We start from the raw sequence: 16,039 nt of genomic DNA, 5'->3' as shown, positions 1-16,039 counted from the left end.
GCGTTCGTAGACTCGCTCTGGGGAATCCGATCAGCACTCGTGGAATGCCTCTCGTCCAATCGAATGACTCGGTCCCTTTATGACGTCGGATGCAGTGTGCGCTCCGGCGCTCTCAGAGCGAACTTACCAACGCACCCTTTGTAGCTATAGCCGAGCAGCAGTGACTAGCGTGTCCATCCCCTCTCCCCTGTAGGTCTCTTCATATGTATTCGCTCCCCCTTGGCGCAGCAGACACAGTGGAGCAGGTAGCCAGTTTAGCTCGCTAATGGCACGGTCGGAGAGGCTAAATTCGTTCTTTCTCTTTGCGTTGTTGACCTGTACGTTGAAGTGTGTATTATGCGAAAAACCCAGCAATATCGTTCTCATCCTAGCCGACGATCAGGATGTAGTGCTGGGGGGAATGGTGAGTATTACAGTTCAAAACTACTACTAAACCACACATGCTTGACTCAATTGGAATGCGCACATTGGACAATGTGATGGTGATGGTGCTATGGCTCTGGTTCTGGTGGTCTGTGTTCTGAACGGCAGGGAACCTGTTGCCATTAGTCATATGTCCTTTCCATAGGTAACTTTCCATAGGTAACTTTCCATAGGCCTACAAGTAGGTTGTGCGACATAACGTGGAAGTGGTTACATTGCGCAATCAGAGAGCGCCTATGGCCAGATAGGAATATCTTGTATGTTTATCATCATGCTTTATAACCTGCTGCCTACAAAGATAGAATGACAACAGATTATTTCATAACAAATTAGATTGTGGAACCAAACCACACACAGGACATCCACACGATTGTATCGGTCCCTTCCTCTCAGCTTTTCTAATGTAATAATTACTTTTTAATGTGATCATAGCCTCTGTGTCTGCAATTCTGAGATAAAAATAACCACTTCCCCTTGTTTGTGTTTGTCTCTCGGTTTCAGACCCCTATGAAGAAAACCAAGACTTTGATTGGAGATGCTGGAGTCACTTTCTCTAATGCTGTGAGTGCAGACGGGCTATATATGATGAAAGATATAGTCTAGTATTGCAGCAAGTCTGCAACCCTGAATTTGTCAATCCACAACTAAGTATTGCAGTATTGTTGCACAGAAATTCAGTATCTCAGAATACTTGTATCATCTGAATCCAATAATTGATCTGCAATATCACCCTCTCCTTCCACCTGTATCTGCCCCCCGTCTCCCTCTATCATCCTCCTCTCTGATATCTGGTCTCTCTCTAGTTCACTGTGACACCGCTGTGTTGTCCCAGTAGGAGCAGTATTCTGACTGGTCAGTACCCCCATAACCATGCGGTGAGGAACAACTCCCTTCAGGGGAACTGCTCTAGTCCTCTCTGGCAGAAAGGACCTGAGACTGTGGCTTTCCCTGTCTACCTAAGCAAACAGCAGTACCAGACCTTCTATGCTGGGAAGTACCTTAATGAGGTATGTACACTTGCATACATGCCCCCCCCCCCCAGAACAAGAACACATTATTACTTCATAGGAAAGCGAAGGAATACATCAATTTTTTGAGAGTATGCACACACACACACACACACACACACACAGGTTCAAAGGTTTAAGCTGTGGTACTGCTGACTAACATACAAGTTCAAGTTTCTTTATTGAATATTATTTTTGCCGTTTGTGAAACTGATATACAAGAATATTTACAATCACATCAACATCAATGAAATACAACATAAAAATATAAAACACAATTTTGGATAAAAACAGTGATAATAACTTATTGAATCTTGAGTATTTATCAACACAGTCTATGGCGGTGATGGGTAAGGCTAAAACGTTCATCCTATGTTATTGGACATTCAGGAGACCTGTAAAGAATGGGATAGGTGATGTTTTGTATCTTGCTGCTCTTGTTTTGGGGATCTCGAGTTGGGTACTGTTTCTGGTTTGGCGATTTGATATTTCGGCTCTGGTAGGTGGCAGCCAGGCTCTGAAGGGGGAATTCAGAAGACCCAAGGCAAAGTCCTTGCACAGTGTGTTTCTCCTGTCTTGGAGGGTAGGTAGTGACAGGGTTTGGAGTGCGTTGTGGTAACTGGAGTACGCTCTGCCAATGATGATTCGACAGGCCCATTTCTGGACACGCTCTATCTGTCTGAGAGAGCCTGCTTCAGGCCTCCATGCCACGCTGGGCAGGCGTACTCCAGAGTGGGGCAATGTGTGACATGCTTTCCCATGACAACTGAGTCATAATCTGTGCAGGGATCTATAGCTCTTTCTTCCTCTTTCCTCCCCAACATGCAGCATGTCATACAGTACATCTGCTACACCTATAGTAACTCAATCCACTGTAGTCACCCATTTGCAGTCATGTCTCAAAACATTTTAGTCTTATGCCCCCAAGACTGAAATGCAGAGATATCACAAATGTTAGTGTATCTATTAGCATATCTTTGCAGTGATTATGGCACATTTGACATTTTCTTAATTATCTCATGGGTCTGTCTCTGTCACAAAAAAGACTATAACCATTGTGAAGTCTGACAGGCTGGCAACAATCTAACATTATGCAGGATTACAGTTCAAACTCTGAGGGCTGGTTTCCCATACACAGATTAAGCCTAATCCTAGACTAAACAGCATCTTCAATAGAGATTCTCCATTGCATTTTACATGACACTTTTATCCAAAGCGACTTACAAGTACACATTTTGTCTAAAGTAAGTGAATCATCTCTAGGCTACAACAGTCATCATAAGAACAAACAAATGATAAGATCAGGGGTCATTGGCCTTCACAATTCTTGCATTTTTTGTATTTATTATTGACAGTAGAATAATATGTGTGATTGAATGTGTGATTTAGTCCAGGACAAGTGTATATACAATGTACACAATGCAAGCACATCTGTGGCGTTCCAAATCGGTTTTGAATAAAGTGAAGGACGCAATCTTTTCTGAGTCTCTGTATTTTCCATTGTCAAGATGCCTTTCAGTTTCATGTCAGCATGAACATGTTTCTCTCTGTCTGTCAGTATGGGAAGAAGGAAGCAGGATATGTTGGCCATGTTCCCCCTGGCTGGGACCAGTGGCATGCCCTGGTGAGTCCTACACCATGCGCACACACACACACACACACACACACACACACACACACACACACACACACACACACAAACAAAATGCCTTTGTCTCTTGATAACAAAAAGTGTTGCTTTTTCTACATTTCTGACACCCTGGAGCTGTACTTAATGTACTTCAGATTCTTGTGTACTTGGTGTACTTTTTTCTTTTCTTTTTTGTACTTGGTGTACTTAGTGTGTGTGTGTGTGTGTGTGTGTGTGTGTGTGTGTGTGTGTGTGTGTGTGTGTGTGTGTGAGCAGGTTGGGAACTCTCAGTACTACAACTACACCCTCTCAGTCAATGGCAAGGAGGAGAAGCACGGAGACAGCTATGACAAAGACTACCTCACAGACCTCATAGTAAGTTTGCAGTCATATCACCACGTCTTGTGTGTAGTTGCGTGATTTGGATCTGCAACAGGTGCTTTTTGATGACATGATCATGAGAACTCTAAACTCTAGAGTTCTAAACTCCATAAGCTGTATGTACAGTACACACACACACACTCACACACACACACACACACACACACACACACACACACACACACACACACACTGTTATAAAACGTGTACTTGTAGTTAATGAGTGTCAGATGGTTGCCATAGCAGCTGTCATAGAAAAAGAACAGGGAAACCAAACTGTATATAAGTTAAAATAGCATCAACACTGAAACATCAGGAGAGCTTGTGATCAAGATGATCTTTTGTTCTATTAAATGTGCAACATATTTGATGCCTGTACATCATAACTTTATTTAGCATGTTTTGTATAGATAGTCAGTGATCAGTCTTTCTGTCAGGCTAATGTATTCCACCAGTGATATGTCCTCATGTTCTGTACAGCCTGCTCCAGGAAGCATGAGCCAGCTGCTTGTCATCATCATGTGACAGTGTTGTTTCTGCTTTCTATGCCAGCTTCCATGCTCAGGATTTAACAGCCCCGCTGGCACTTTTACCAGCTTGTTCAGAGTTCATGTCAGTTAATTTGTCCCTCACTATAAATCATTTCTTATTATAGCCATATTTTATATCGTCACCTTCTTAAAATAATGGCTTACGTCACTTTTGAGGAAAATTATGTTTTTGCCTAAATGTCATATAGATTTGGTTCAGTTTATTCCGTTTTTCGCAAAACTTGAAAATATGACGTACGCCATTATTTTAAGACGGCGACGCTATGGTTATGAAGCTGATGCCTTCATCCAAACATGTACCTGTCATGTACGTGGCCCGTGTGGGATTCATCCAAAATACTGGTGTTTCCCATCCCATAGTCCAGCCAGCTGAACGATCTGATTCTGACCCACTTTCCAGACCAGATGTATTGCACTCGTATGAGTATTGAGTAATGAGCTATCCACATGCCTTAGTTACAATCCTTTCTGTGAATTTTATGACCTCTGTTTTTTTGTTTGTTTTATTCAAGTACATTATTCTGTCTGTAGAAGGGTTTTGTCTCCAATAACGCATTTCTAAAATGTAGTGCTTTACTTTTAATTACCCAGCCTTGTTTGGGTTTGAATCTGACTGCGTTGTGATTGTTACATTTACATTTTTGGCAATTAGCAGATGCCTTTACGCAAAGCGACTTACAACAAATACATTTGTCTAAGTAAGTGAATCGTCTATCCATCAGTCATCATAAGAAATAGTAAGCTATGCCAAAACCAGTTGCCAGGACTTGATTAAGCATTTCACTGACATCCCTCTCTTATCATCCCTCGTTTCAGCTGAACAGGACCCTTAATTTCCTGGACAACAAGAGCCCCCAGCGTCCGTTCTTCCTGATGCTGTCCCCCCCGGCCCCTCACTCCCCCTGGACCGCAGCCCCACAGTACCAGAAATCATTCGGCGATGTCAAAGCTCCTCGAGATGGCAGCTTTGACAAGCCAGGGAAGGTAAGCTTTATAATACACACACACACACACACTCCTAAACATCCTGTACACACACTGAGAACCCTCAGTGTATAATGGCATAATAGGGTTAGGGTGTATATAGTAACATAGATTTTGATTATGGCAGATCTAAAATTCCCTTCTTTATCTGGTCTGCCTCTGTGCAATGTGTGTCATGTGTCTTAGGACAAGCACTGGTTGCTGCGTCAGCCCGTCAACCCCATGCCCAGCAGCTCGCTGGACTTCCTAGACAATGCCTTCAGGAAGAGGTACAATAACCAATCTCCACTTGATAATGGTATTGAATTTTTTGCAATGTGCTACATCAATAAAGGCTCAGGTTCAAATTTGTTGGCAATATGTAATAAATGCATTGGAATTTATAGTCACAAGCTCTCATTAAAAGTACACACATACAATCCAGTCCAGACATGAGCAATAATCTACATCCTGAAACAACACCTACAGACAAAAAATCACAAGTGCATTTAAGTTCATGAAGTTAACCTGGTTGGTCAGAGTGCATTCTTACGGTATTGTTTCTGAATTTCTGGTGGAGTTTGTAATTTCCCTGTGTTCCTGCAGGTGGCAGACTCTTCTGTCAGTGGATGACATGGTCGAGGCGCTGGTGAAGAAACTAGAGGACCTGAAGGAGCTCAACAACACCTACATCTTCTACACCTCAGACAACGGCTACCATACTGGTGTGTGTCTCCACACGGTTCTGTCTGTCTGACCCTGGTTTTATTTGTGCTCAGCGTTAACCCTACCCCTTCGGGCTGGTGATTAGTGGAACCAATGGGTTTTTCCATCTTTGTTGTTGTGGACAGTGCTGTAACGATCTTTTTTTTTGTTGGGTGTTTTCTCAGGTCAGTTTTCTCTGCCCATTGATAAGAGGCAGCTGTATGAGTTTGACATCAGGATCCCCCTCCTGGTCCGTGGGCCAGGCATCAAACCCAAACAGACACTGCCGGTGAGCTCCCACCTATGCATCTGTCCCTCCAGTCTTCCGTACATTCCTTTTTGTTTATCCATATTTTTAAGTATCCATTCATCCGTATTCACCTATGTGATGTGTGTGTGTTCTTTCAGGCTTCAGTGTTGAATATTGACCTGGCTCCTACCCTGCTGGACATCTCAGGCTTCAACCTCTCCCACGTCAACATGGACGGACAGTCCTTCCTTGCTCAGATGGTAAGAGGACCAAACAGAACACTGTTTAGTTTACTTTTAGTTTATTTATTTGCATATCTGCAGTTATGGAAAAAGGAGGGAAAAAACAGACCAACGGGGGCTTGTTGTAAATTTGACTTATTTGTACCCTCTAAAATGACACACACTCATTCTCTTTTTTCCCTACAGGCCCCTTCATTGCGTAATGGCACGGTACGGCCATACTTCCTGGTGGAGTACACAGGAGAAGGACACCCCGCCCCAGACCCTGAATGCCCAAAACTGGGCCCCGGCCTGTCTGTGAGTTACTTACATTACCCCCCTATTATCTTCACCCCACTGTTACGGTATTATCCACCTCAGTCTGTGGTTTATCTCACTAAGTAAGACATGACTCACCCCTGTCTGTCTCTCTCTCCCTCCAGCAATGTTTCCCTGACTGTGTGTGTGAGGATGCCTATAACAACACCTACGCCTGCGTCAGGACTCTTGTTGAGCACAACCTACAATACTGCGAGTTTGCTGATAGTGAGGTGTGTGTGTGTGTGTGTTTTTTCAGGCCTGTGTGTATTTTCAGGCCATGTGTTTGTTGCTTTTATTCCTATACCTCAGATTAGTACTTTAAGAACCCAGGAAGACTACCACCACCATACACGTTGTGTGTGTGTCTCACTCTCAATTCCCTGTCCTCTCTCTCTCTCTCTCTCTCTCTCTCTGTGTCTCAGTCATTCGTGGAGGTGTACAACCTGACCTCGGACCCCCACCAGATGGAGAACATTGTGAAAAAGGTTGACCCTACCCTCCTGCAGACCATGAATCAACGGCTGATCAAGCTGCAGTCATGTGAAGGCGACAGCTGCCGCAACACCAAAAAATAACCAATCCACCAACAGGATGGGCGGGACCCCAGCTCTGTACCCGACACTTGAGGGGGTAGAAGTGGCTTCACCAGTTATTGTTTCATCCCCCTCCCTAATAATGATAAAGGTTAGGATATTCTACTGTGAGTATTCCTGTTGTCATCTGAGGAGAGATGTTAGGGTTTGGGTATCTGAATTATGCTGACTCATGTCATAGTTGGGGCCAGGAATTGTTCCTGGTCAGGTCACATGTTCAGGGCAAACTCCTTACTCACCTTACTCATAGTATGTGGATGGGCTCCACTCTGCCTGCTCTCAGCCTATCCTGGTACTATGAGATCATTTTATAGGCAGACATGCAGTTGCACTGTATAGACTCCATATTGTTATTATTTTCTTTCCATATGAGTACAGGGTCTGGAATACAATCAGAACCCTTGACCCACTAGAGAGAGACATTTAAAAGTGTCATAACCTTACAGAGGAAGGGGTTAACATTGCATGTACTCAATCAGTTTTGACCGTACAGTACGTAACCCAAAGATAACCTGTTGAGGATGAAGTTGCCCCAATGTTTATTTAAGGCCAAGTTTTCTTACCCGACAATGGATAAGGTTTGATTTTGGGGAAGGAAAGGTTATCCTAGATGTATACACAAGGGCAACTGCAATTTGTAGCAGGTTTACCAGTCTTCTCCCAAAGCCTTTCTGCCTTAGAAGGTGAATGCATCCTACATTGTTTTTTAGCACTTTTACAGGGAACGAATGATGAAAGAATTGAAAACTGAACAAGTCCCTTGCTTGTCTTGTATTACTGTGAACCCATAAAGGACTTAGTAGTTGTCCTTTATTTGTTATTTTTGTGTGCAAAGTGTCTAAGAGAAGGCAGAGTCTGCCATCATTTTCCTTTGTCTTGATTTTATATCACTCTGTTCAAATCATTTTACAATCTTAGTATTCATGAAATGCAATTGCCATGAGGCTTCAATTCAAGAGGGAAATTGTCCAGGATGTTGATTGGACACATTTGTTTGTGTGTGTGACATTTTCAAACAGCTGTTTTTTTTAACTGAATATTGCCTTATGGAAAGGAAGATATTGTCGATATATGGGGACTTTTTTTAATGTATCAAGGGACCTTTTCAGATTCTAACCTTAAATACGAATGAAGACATGATTAAATCCATGTGCCTTGCCTTTTTGCACTGACGCAGCTTCTTCCTTTGTTCCATGTGAATGTGGCTGCATTGTGAGAAATCAATAAATCAAATGTATTTTGACTGCATTCTTGGTACATTATATAACACCAACACATGATTATTTATTAGGCTACATAACAGGAGAAATGTCAAGCCAACATGACAGACAGGAGCACTGCATTTATACAGGATGTGTCTGTGTCTCAGAAGTCAATACGCAAGTTTTACATTTTACATTTTTGGCATTTAGCAGACGCCTTATTCCAAAGCGACTTACAATCAATACATTTGGATACTAAGCATGTGAATCAGCAGTCCACTATTCGTTGCAGGAAGAGTACTCTAGCTCGGGCCCGGGGCCACTGATAGAAGGAAAAACCTTCTCCCTATTATCGCCTTCTACTAAAACTTTTTTATTTATTTTTATTTTTTATATTACTGGAGAAACTGAGAAACAGTACAAGGGGGGCAATAGAAGTTCTTAGGGACACAGTAGAGGGGAAAGCGGGTGTCTTTAGGAGACGTAGTGGTGAGGGTCAGCAGATGTCTCAGGAGGCGCAGTTAAGATGTAACCTGAAGAGATGGGTCTTCAGTCTACGACGGAAGATGGGTAGTGACTCTGCCGTTCTGACAGCCGTGGGGAGCTCATTCCACCAGCGGGGAGCCAGTGTTGTGAAGAGACGTGATCGGGCAGCCCGACTGCTGTGTAGAGGAGGTGGGGCCAGTCGGCCAGCCGAGGTGGAGGAACGGAGTGAGCGGGCAGGGGTTTGGGGGGTTACCATTTCCTTCAGGTAGGCAGGGGCTGTCCCTTTAGCTGCCTGGTATGCAAGCACCAGGGTCTTGAATCTGATGCGAGCTGCTATCGGGAGCCAGTGCAGGGTGCGAAGGAGAGGGGTGACATGCGAGTATTTGGGGAGGTTGAATACCAGCCGGGCAGCAGCATTCTGGATGAGCTGCAGGGGTCTAATGGCTGAAGCGGGGAGCCCAGTCAGGAGTACATTGCAGTAATCTAGGCGGGAGATGACCAGTGCCTGGGTCAAGAGTTGCGCTGCCTCTCTGGTAAGGAATGGTCGTATCCTTCTGATGTTGTAGAGGAGGAAGTTTTATTCATCATACAGTCAATTAATGCAGATGAACACATTTCAGACCAGTATATTCCATTTGTAAACCTCTATTCAACAATGGTAACTGGGTGGTGATTGTAACTGTGAGTAGAGTTCTAATTACATTGACACACTTGGGGCTATCCTGAAAATAGTCGGCTGGACCTATGTTAAAGGGGGACATCCAGGTTTTGTACCCAGTACTCCGGCAAGTCTTTCCCATTCAAGTCCCTTGAGTCTGGCTTAAGCAGTGGCTTCTCAAAGATATTTGTAGACTGTCTTCTCCTCCAGTGTCTGAATCTCCAACTTCACAGGGCATTTGTAGAAGTGGGAGAGCAGTGCCTCTGTGTAGCCAATCAGGAAGTAGAATTTCTGTGGGGGCAGTTTCTGCAGCATCAGAGCACATATCACCAGCACATTACCTCGCCTCTTTATCACAAGCTCATTGGCCAGACAATTATGGAATGTTCCGAACATGAAGCGTCGCACAAACACATCCTCTACTGTACGATCAGCTGCTCCTCCCTCCCCTTTGAGGTTACCTAAGAGAGAAAAAGATGTGAGGGTTAGCTTTGACACACTACTACAGCAGTTAGTTTGTTCACGTTCATAACGAATAAGAGGTAACTGATAAGTTTCCAGTTGAGGCCTGAAATGAGCATAGACAGTTTTCTGCTTGATGGCTTTGTTGAATAATATCAGAATTAGAATGTGAAAGGCAGGAAGGCCGGCAGCTCACTGGTGTGCTGGGAGAGCCAGCCTTTGCGGTGGCCAATGTGATGTGGGTGAAGGGCCTGCTCATAGTTCAGTGGTCTGTCTCCTTTCCCCACACGAATACGGGCTGCCTTGTTCTGCAAAGACAAAATAAGGTATATCAGAAACAGGGCATACAACTTTTTGATCTACCAGCCAAACTTTTTAGTCTATTCACCATGTCTGGAAGAGAAATTTCACAAGCCAGCGTTTTTAAAAGCACATTTGTATAGCCTACTTACTGTAGGCTCAAGTGGTCGCATGTACCTGGATTTTACTGTTATTCTTTATTTTACGTTGTAGGTAAGAAAGCGAATAGACTCTGGGGTTTGTTTGGGTTAAGGGTTATGCCAGGAGCAGCGTGAGTGAGATGTGCAGTCAACTGGAGGAGGCAGGAGCAGCTGTCACAAATGTTGAATCAACGGTTTGCGGATTGTACCAGTTTCGTGTTACACAGATAAAACAAGCAATAAATAAATACATAAGTACCACTCATGCATGAAGTCTACAGTCAGGTAATACATTGAGAGCATCGGTGTGTCAATCTACTCAAGCAGATGGCAATGGTCCAGTGTGGCTCAGTTGGTAGAGCCTGGTGCTAACAACACTTAGGTTGTGGGTTCGATTCCAGCTGGGACCATACTGAAATGCACTCACTGCAATGTAAGGATAACGATTTGGATAAACGCGTCAGCTAAATGGCATATATATTCAATAGCTTGGCACTGGCAGCTAAGTAGTAGAGAGAATACAGCACTGTACCTTGCAACATACTGCAGTGACATGAAGTGCTCGGATTCCAAAGTTGTTGCACACCGAGGTGCCAGCTCTGATAAGCATGTTCTGAGGAAAGAGGAGAAAGGCAAAGATAGCATTGTAGCATGATCGTCTAGTTGACTATAGTGACTAATAGGTTTTTCAGCAATAAGTTAATTCACATAAAATGTCGACTACACCTAAATAGCTGTCAAATATAACTTCTTACTTACCGACAACATCACAGTCCTATTGCTCAAGGACGCAGCCATGTTTGATAGACGAAAGGATTTGTGGGAAGGACAGCATTATTATTGTTATATTTGAAATATATTGAAATCTGTTAATGTATAAATGCAATAAGATATATAATTGTCAATATTCGTTTATAAAAGGGAACATAACATGACGTACATACATACGGCTTATTATGTTTGGTTTTGACATGTGGAACTCTTGTTTTGTCCATGTCATTGGTTCCCTACGGACTCTATTCAGAGCGTACTTGGAGGATGTGTGAAATCAAAATAATATAGCTACCTAGCTAGCCAGCCAGGTCAGACCACGCAACTACTGTCAACTGTTCACTTTGGTGATAAAGAAAATTGTATCGAAATTGGACAGTCTTTTCATATCACATTCAATATTTTATGCCACATTTGTTAAAGGTTTAAACCTACTATGGCGTCGCCAATGGAAATGACAGAATTGTATGACAACGCTCTGCTAGGCATCTTGCAGCATGTTGGAAATATACAGAATTTCCTCCAGGTGTACTTTGGCTTTCTCTACCGCAAGACGGACTACTACCGCCTTCTGTCGACCCCCAATGACCGGATGGGGTTCCCTCCCGGGGTGGCAGAGAAAATGGTCCTCAAGGTGACGTTGTTTAGTTGACGATCTAAACAAACCAAAACATTTAGACAAACTCCGAAATTGTAAGATAACTATTAGCAATTCACGTGGCCAGCTTAGTTCACACTGCTCAGGAATCAGGACTTATGGTCAGGAATTATGTTAAGTTAAGATCAGGTTGTTCCCAAAATCAATTATTAGGGAGGCCAGAGGCTCTGTTGACCAGTCATAGCTAGAGACATATGATATATCTGGCTCTGATGTTGACCTCTTTCTTGCTCCAGACATTCAAGCTGTTTGAGCGCGTGGCCGAGCAGGACAGAGAGAGGCGGCTGCAGCAGAGAGAGGTACCTGTGCCTCCTGCAGTTCAGGAGGAGGAGGTGCCCACACAGCCAGAAGAGTCCAGGGGACCGCAGACAGAGCCTGCCCAGACAGAGAGCTCTCCCCCAGAAACTGGGGAGCCCAATTGTGCCCCTGCTCCCAGTTCCAACACCGGCTCCACCCAAGCCTCCTGTCCACAACCGCCAAGCAGTAGTGCCGCCCAGCCGACACAAGGAGACCAGGCATCTGCAGCAAGAACGGACTCAGTACCAGCAGCACCGTTAGTCCTTATGAATATACTTGTTTCCCCTTTGGCCTGTTAATGATTGAGTTCTTGCAAGAACTTTTTTCTTTATTCAGAAGGCTGAGGAGGGTCACCAGGAATAGTTTGGGGATGAATCAACATTATATTCTTTTCCAATGTGGATTATTAGATTAGCAAACAAGTTTAATTATTTTCTGTCCTAATTGTGTGTGTCTGTGTGTGTGTGTGTGTGTGTGTGTGTGTGTGTGTGTGTGTGTGTGTGTGTGTGTGTGTGTGTGTGTGTGTGTGTGTGTGTGTGTGTCAGTGGTCAGTCGCAGTACCAGTCTAATCCAGAAAGTTACAATGGGGCAGTGAGGGACGCATACAGTTGGTCCCAGGACTATACTGATCTGGAGATTCGCGTGCACGTCCCGAAAAACGTTGTCAAGGGCAGACAGGTAACCACAGTTAGCCCTTTTGTTCTCTCTCTACACCCATCTCATAGAGGTGCCAATATCTCTAATCTATTCTCATGACCATTTCATAAGACATTGTTGTTACTGATTGATGTTGTCTTGTTTGTCATGTCGTGTCTGATGCCGTCTCTGTCCCTGCTGTGCTCAGGTGTGTGTGAACCTGCAGCCTGGCACTGTCCGTGTGAGCCTGAGGGACGGGGCAGGAGAGAAAGTGCTGATGGAGGGAGAATTTACGCACAAGGTCAACACTGAGAACTCTTTATGGAACCTTGAGCCTGGACGCTGCGTGGTGGTGAGTACACACACACACACACACACACACACACACACACACAATGACACACACATTTACAAACCTACTGAAACACACACACTGACTCCTATTTCTCCTTCACAGCTATCTCTCAGTAAGACCGGGGAGGTGTGGTGGAATGCAGTGTTGAAAGGAGAGAAGGAGATTGATGTTAACCAGATTAACCGGGAGCGCTCCATGGCAACGGTGGATGAGGAGGAGCATGCTGTTTTAGACAGGCTCACCTTTGACTACCATCAGAAACTACAGGGCAAGCCGCAGAGCCACGAGATGGTGAGGACCTCACTGTACACGCACACACACGCACGCACGCACGCACACACACACACACACACACAATGTCGGTATCGGTATTGGGGATAGGACGCTGTGCTAGATTGGGTCCTAGAGACATTGAGAGAGTAGTTGTGAGTTGTGTATTTTTTATTGTCTGTTGACATTCCCTTTTTGTTCTCTGTCTCTCACTCTCTCTCTCTCTCTCTCTCTCTCTCTCTCTCTCTCTCTCTCTCTCTCTCTGTAGAAGGTGCACGATATGTTGAAGAAGGGCTGGGATGCTGAGGGATCTCCATTTAAAGGCCAGGAGTTTGACCCCTCCATGTTTGACATCCCACCCAGTGCTGTGCAGTTATAAGACACCCATACACACACACACTCGAGTGGTATTTTACAGTTGATTGGACTCTCCGGACAGCTGGCGTCAGAAGTGCAGTCATAGTTTACCTGCCAATGGAATATGTTGGGGAGGCGGCATGTATGATATGGAGGTTTAGAGGGGCTTAGAGGCTGGTTTGGGGTTGCAGCCAGGGTTCGAGTTATAAGCTGAGCTTTGTGGGGGTCTCCAAAATAACAGTGCGAAATGTTCTCATGCACGCGCGCGAATCATGCCCACACAGCGATGGGACTTACAAGTTTTAATTAGCCATAGGCTACTCATTTCACCACATCAACACCACCACATGAAACAACAACTATAAGCGATAGTCACGGGTATCGCGGCCAATAATTTTGTTGTTTTTGCTATACCGTCCATTCACTTTTCCTGTTAGCACGACACATTGTCCACATCTCCATTTCCAGTGACATCGCACCTGACATAAATAATCATGTATGCTTGTCCATGAATTATGCTTTCATCTAATGTTATGCTACTACGGGAATCAAGTGATTTGACATTAGAAATTAATTTGTTTCATTTCTTGTGCAATGTGCTACAATCTGGGCACATGAATGATCGGATCGGTGAGCAGGGGCCAACTGTCGCGCTCATTACGTTTCATAATTGGATTCAGTTTTGTATAAGGCATCCTTTCTTTAGCGACAGTATAGGCTGCCCTGAACGAACTAGCTAGCTGTTTCCTTATACATACTGGAGGTGAGTTCTGCTACTTTCTTCGGAAGCACTTGGTTTTGTTTGAGCTCTGCTATTTCAACAGTTTCAACGTTAGGTGTCATAACAGGTGCAGCTGAATTCAAGTTTGGTTTCTTGGATGAAAACACGAAACTTTCCAGGCTTGTCGACTCGGTCGGCAGCAGTGGCCTTTTTTTGGGCGGCATGATAGCTAGCTACTGAATGTTTTCTTCTCAATAATCGTGTTTTCACGTTCGCAAGCTCTCAACGATCATATTCTGCTGTTGCACAATATTCTATATTAATGCTGGTGCGCGTAGTTCTTTTGGAAAACGTGTTTATTTTAGAATATTTAGCATATAAATAAATATAAATAATACTCATTACTAAATAACGGTTGTGGTAATGTATTATTAGCGACCCCCACAGATGTATGATTTTACTGCTTTCATGGGAGCTCAGACCTTCCTTATGGGAGCTCAGCTCCCATTGGCTCCCACATAACTCGAACCCTGGTTGCAGCTGTTGCATTTTAAAATGATTGAGGACGTTTTGAATAGCATGGGTGAAAACCCCATTACTGTGTTGTGACTGATGTAACGTACCTAAACATATGTACTTGTACCAGTTTAACCCTCTGAGTACCTGTACAAATACCTGTCTGCTAACTGAACATACCTGGAGCTGAACATGACACCTGTCACATGACAACTCTATGCAGCACCTGTGTCTTTCTGTATCTGAGTCACACCTACAGTCATGTGAAAAAGATAGGACACCCCATGAAAACCGTTGTCTTTTTCAATATATTTAAAACATATGGACATTGGATAGTATGTATTTATTTCAAAAAATATTGAGAGTTGGAGGTAATATAACTAAACAAATAAAACAGAAAATAAATATTTTAAAAATAACTTGTAAAATGTAGTTAATAGAAACTGTTCAGACATTATATTTCAGAAGCTGTTGGTTGAGTTAACATACCTTGTGGATACATCTATTCTAGATCACAGAAATGCAGGTTCCTGATTGAATCCTTTGACCAGTGAGAATGGGTTGTATTATGAATGCACACACATTAGAGAATTTAAGAAAGTTACATTTTCATTGTTTTTGGTTCAATTACATCACCTTTATCTATAGATATTATTTGAAAGAAGACCTAATATTCATATGTGTGGTGGCCTGGGAAAACCCTTCACATGGTGGCATTTTGACATTTTCATTTTTTAATATTTCCATAAATTAGAAGTTCTCAGCTATTCATAACTGGTTGAATGACTGAGATAGCCCTTTATTTTAAAAAGTTATGAGCATTTTAATGTATCATGTCAAAAAAAGTGAAATGTGAGAAATGCTGCCCCCATGCTGCCCCCGACCACTTTCTCCTCCGTGTCGGGGGAGGAGCCTATGCAGATCGGCCGGTCTCGTTTGTCTGCTTGTGATGCAAAGCAAACTACCCACCACAAAAACATAAAAATAAGTACTTTCTCTTTTGTTTTCTTAAAATGTTTATTCACCATAATGTAGTATGGAGTTCAAAGTACTAGAATACCACATAATATCAAAATCGCCGAAATAGGACATTTCCATCTATTTTTGCTCTTTGCCACAAACGAACGCCAGCGACATCCGACGGGTTTTCCCCGTTCACCACACA

General features: G+C 43.5%; 3 protein-coding genes across 3 annotated transcripts in view; 2 read left to right on the top strand and 1 right to left on the bottom strand.

The window, feature by feature from the left end:
• The first annotated feature begins 305 nt into the window (after nt 1–305).
• gnsb (glucosamine (N-acetyl)-6-sulfatase (Sanfilippo disease IIID), b) lies at nt 306–8,214 on the top strand. The gene is made up of 13 exons (XM_080530218.1): nt 306–403; nt 925–984; nt 1,227–1,430; nt 2,989–3,054; nt 3,337–3,435; nt 4,809–4,976; nt 5,163–5,245; nt 5,562–5,680; nt 5,846–5,949; nt 6,069–6,170; nt 6,339–6,449; nt 6,575–6,682; nt 6,875–8,214. The coding sequence occupies exons 1-13, from the start codon at nt 401–403 to the stop codon at nt 7,025–7,027; spliced, it is 1,380 nt and encodes a 459-aa protein (XP_080386344.1). The 5' UTR covers nt 306–400; the 3' UTR covers nt 7,028–8,214.
• A 796-nt stretch (nt 8,215–9,010) lies between these two features.
• On the bottom strand, nt 9,011–11,095 carry mrps24 (mitochondrial ribosomal protein S24). The gene is made up of 4 exons (XM_080530224.1): nt 11,053–11,095; nt 10,826–10,906; nt 10,050–10,161; nt 9,011–9,852 (listed from the first exon to the last, which is right to left on the bottom strand). Exons 1-4 carry the CDS (start codon nt 11,089–11,091, stop codon nt 9,569–9,571), a joined length of 516 nt encoding a protein of 171 aa, XP_080386350.1. The 5' UTR covers nt 11,092–11,095; the 3' UTR covers nt 9,011–9,568.
• A 399-nt stretch (nt 11,096–11,494) lies between these two features.
• The window catches only part of nudcd3 (NudC domain containing 3), a 4,825-nt gene continuing 280 nt past the window's right edge, over nt 11,495–16,039 (top strand). The window contains exons 1-6 of the mRNA XM_080530220.1: nt 11,495–11,698; nt 11,959–12,275; nt 12,565–12,697; nt 12,864–13,007; nt 13,113–13,301; nt 13,549–16,039. The exon at nt 13,549–16,039 is cut by the window's right edge and continues 280 nt beyond it. Of these exons, the coding sequence (XP_080386346.1) occupies nt 11,501–11,698; nt 11,959–12,275; nt 12,565–12,697; nt 12,864–13,007; nt 13,113–13,301; nt 13,549–13,659 (1,092 nt within the window). The 5' untranslated portion in view covers nt 11,495–11,500 and the 3' untranslated portion in view covers nt 13,660–16,039. The remainder of the gene's footprint in view (nt 11,699–11,958; nt 12,276–12,564; nt 12,698–12,863; nt 13,008–13,112; nt 13,302–13,548) is intronic.

This window comes from Nansenia antarctica (genome assembly GCF_963989245.1).
Source record: "Nansenia antarctica genome assembly, chromosome: 4".
NCBI lineage: Eukaryota > Metazoa > Chordata > Actinopteri > Argentiniformes > Microstomatidae > Nansenia > Nansenia antarctica.
The sequence above is the reverse complement of the archived record's forward strand: the minus strand, read 5'-3'. Positions and strand labels throughout refer to the sequence as shown.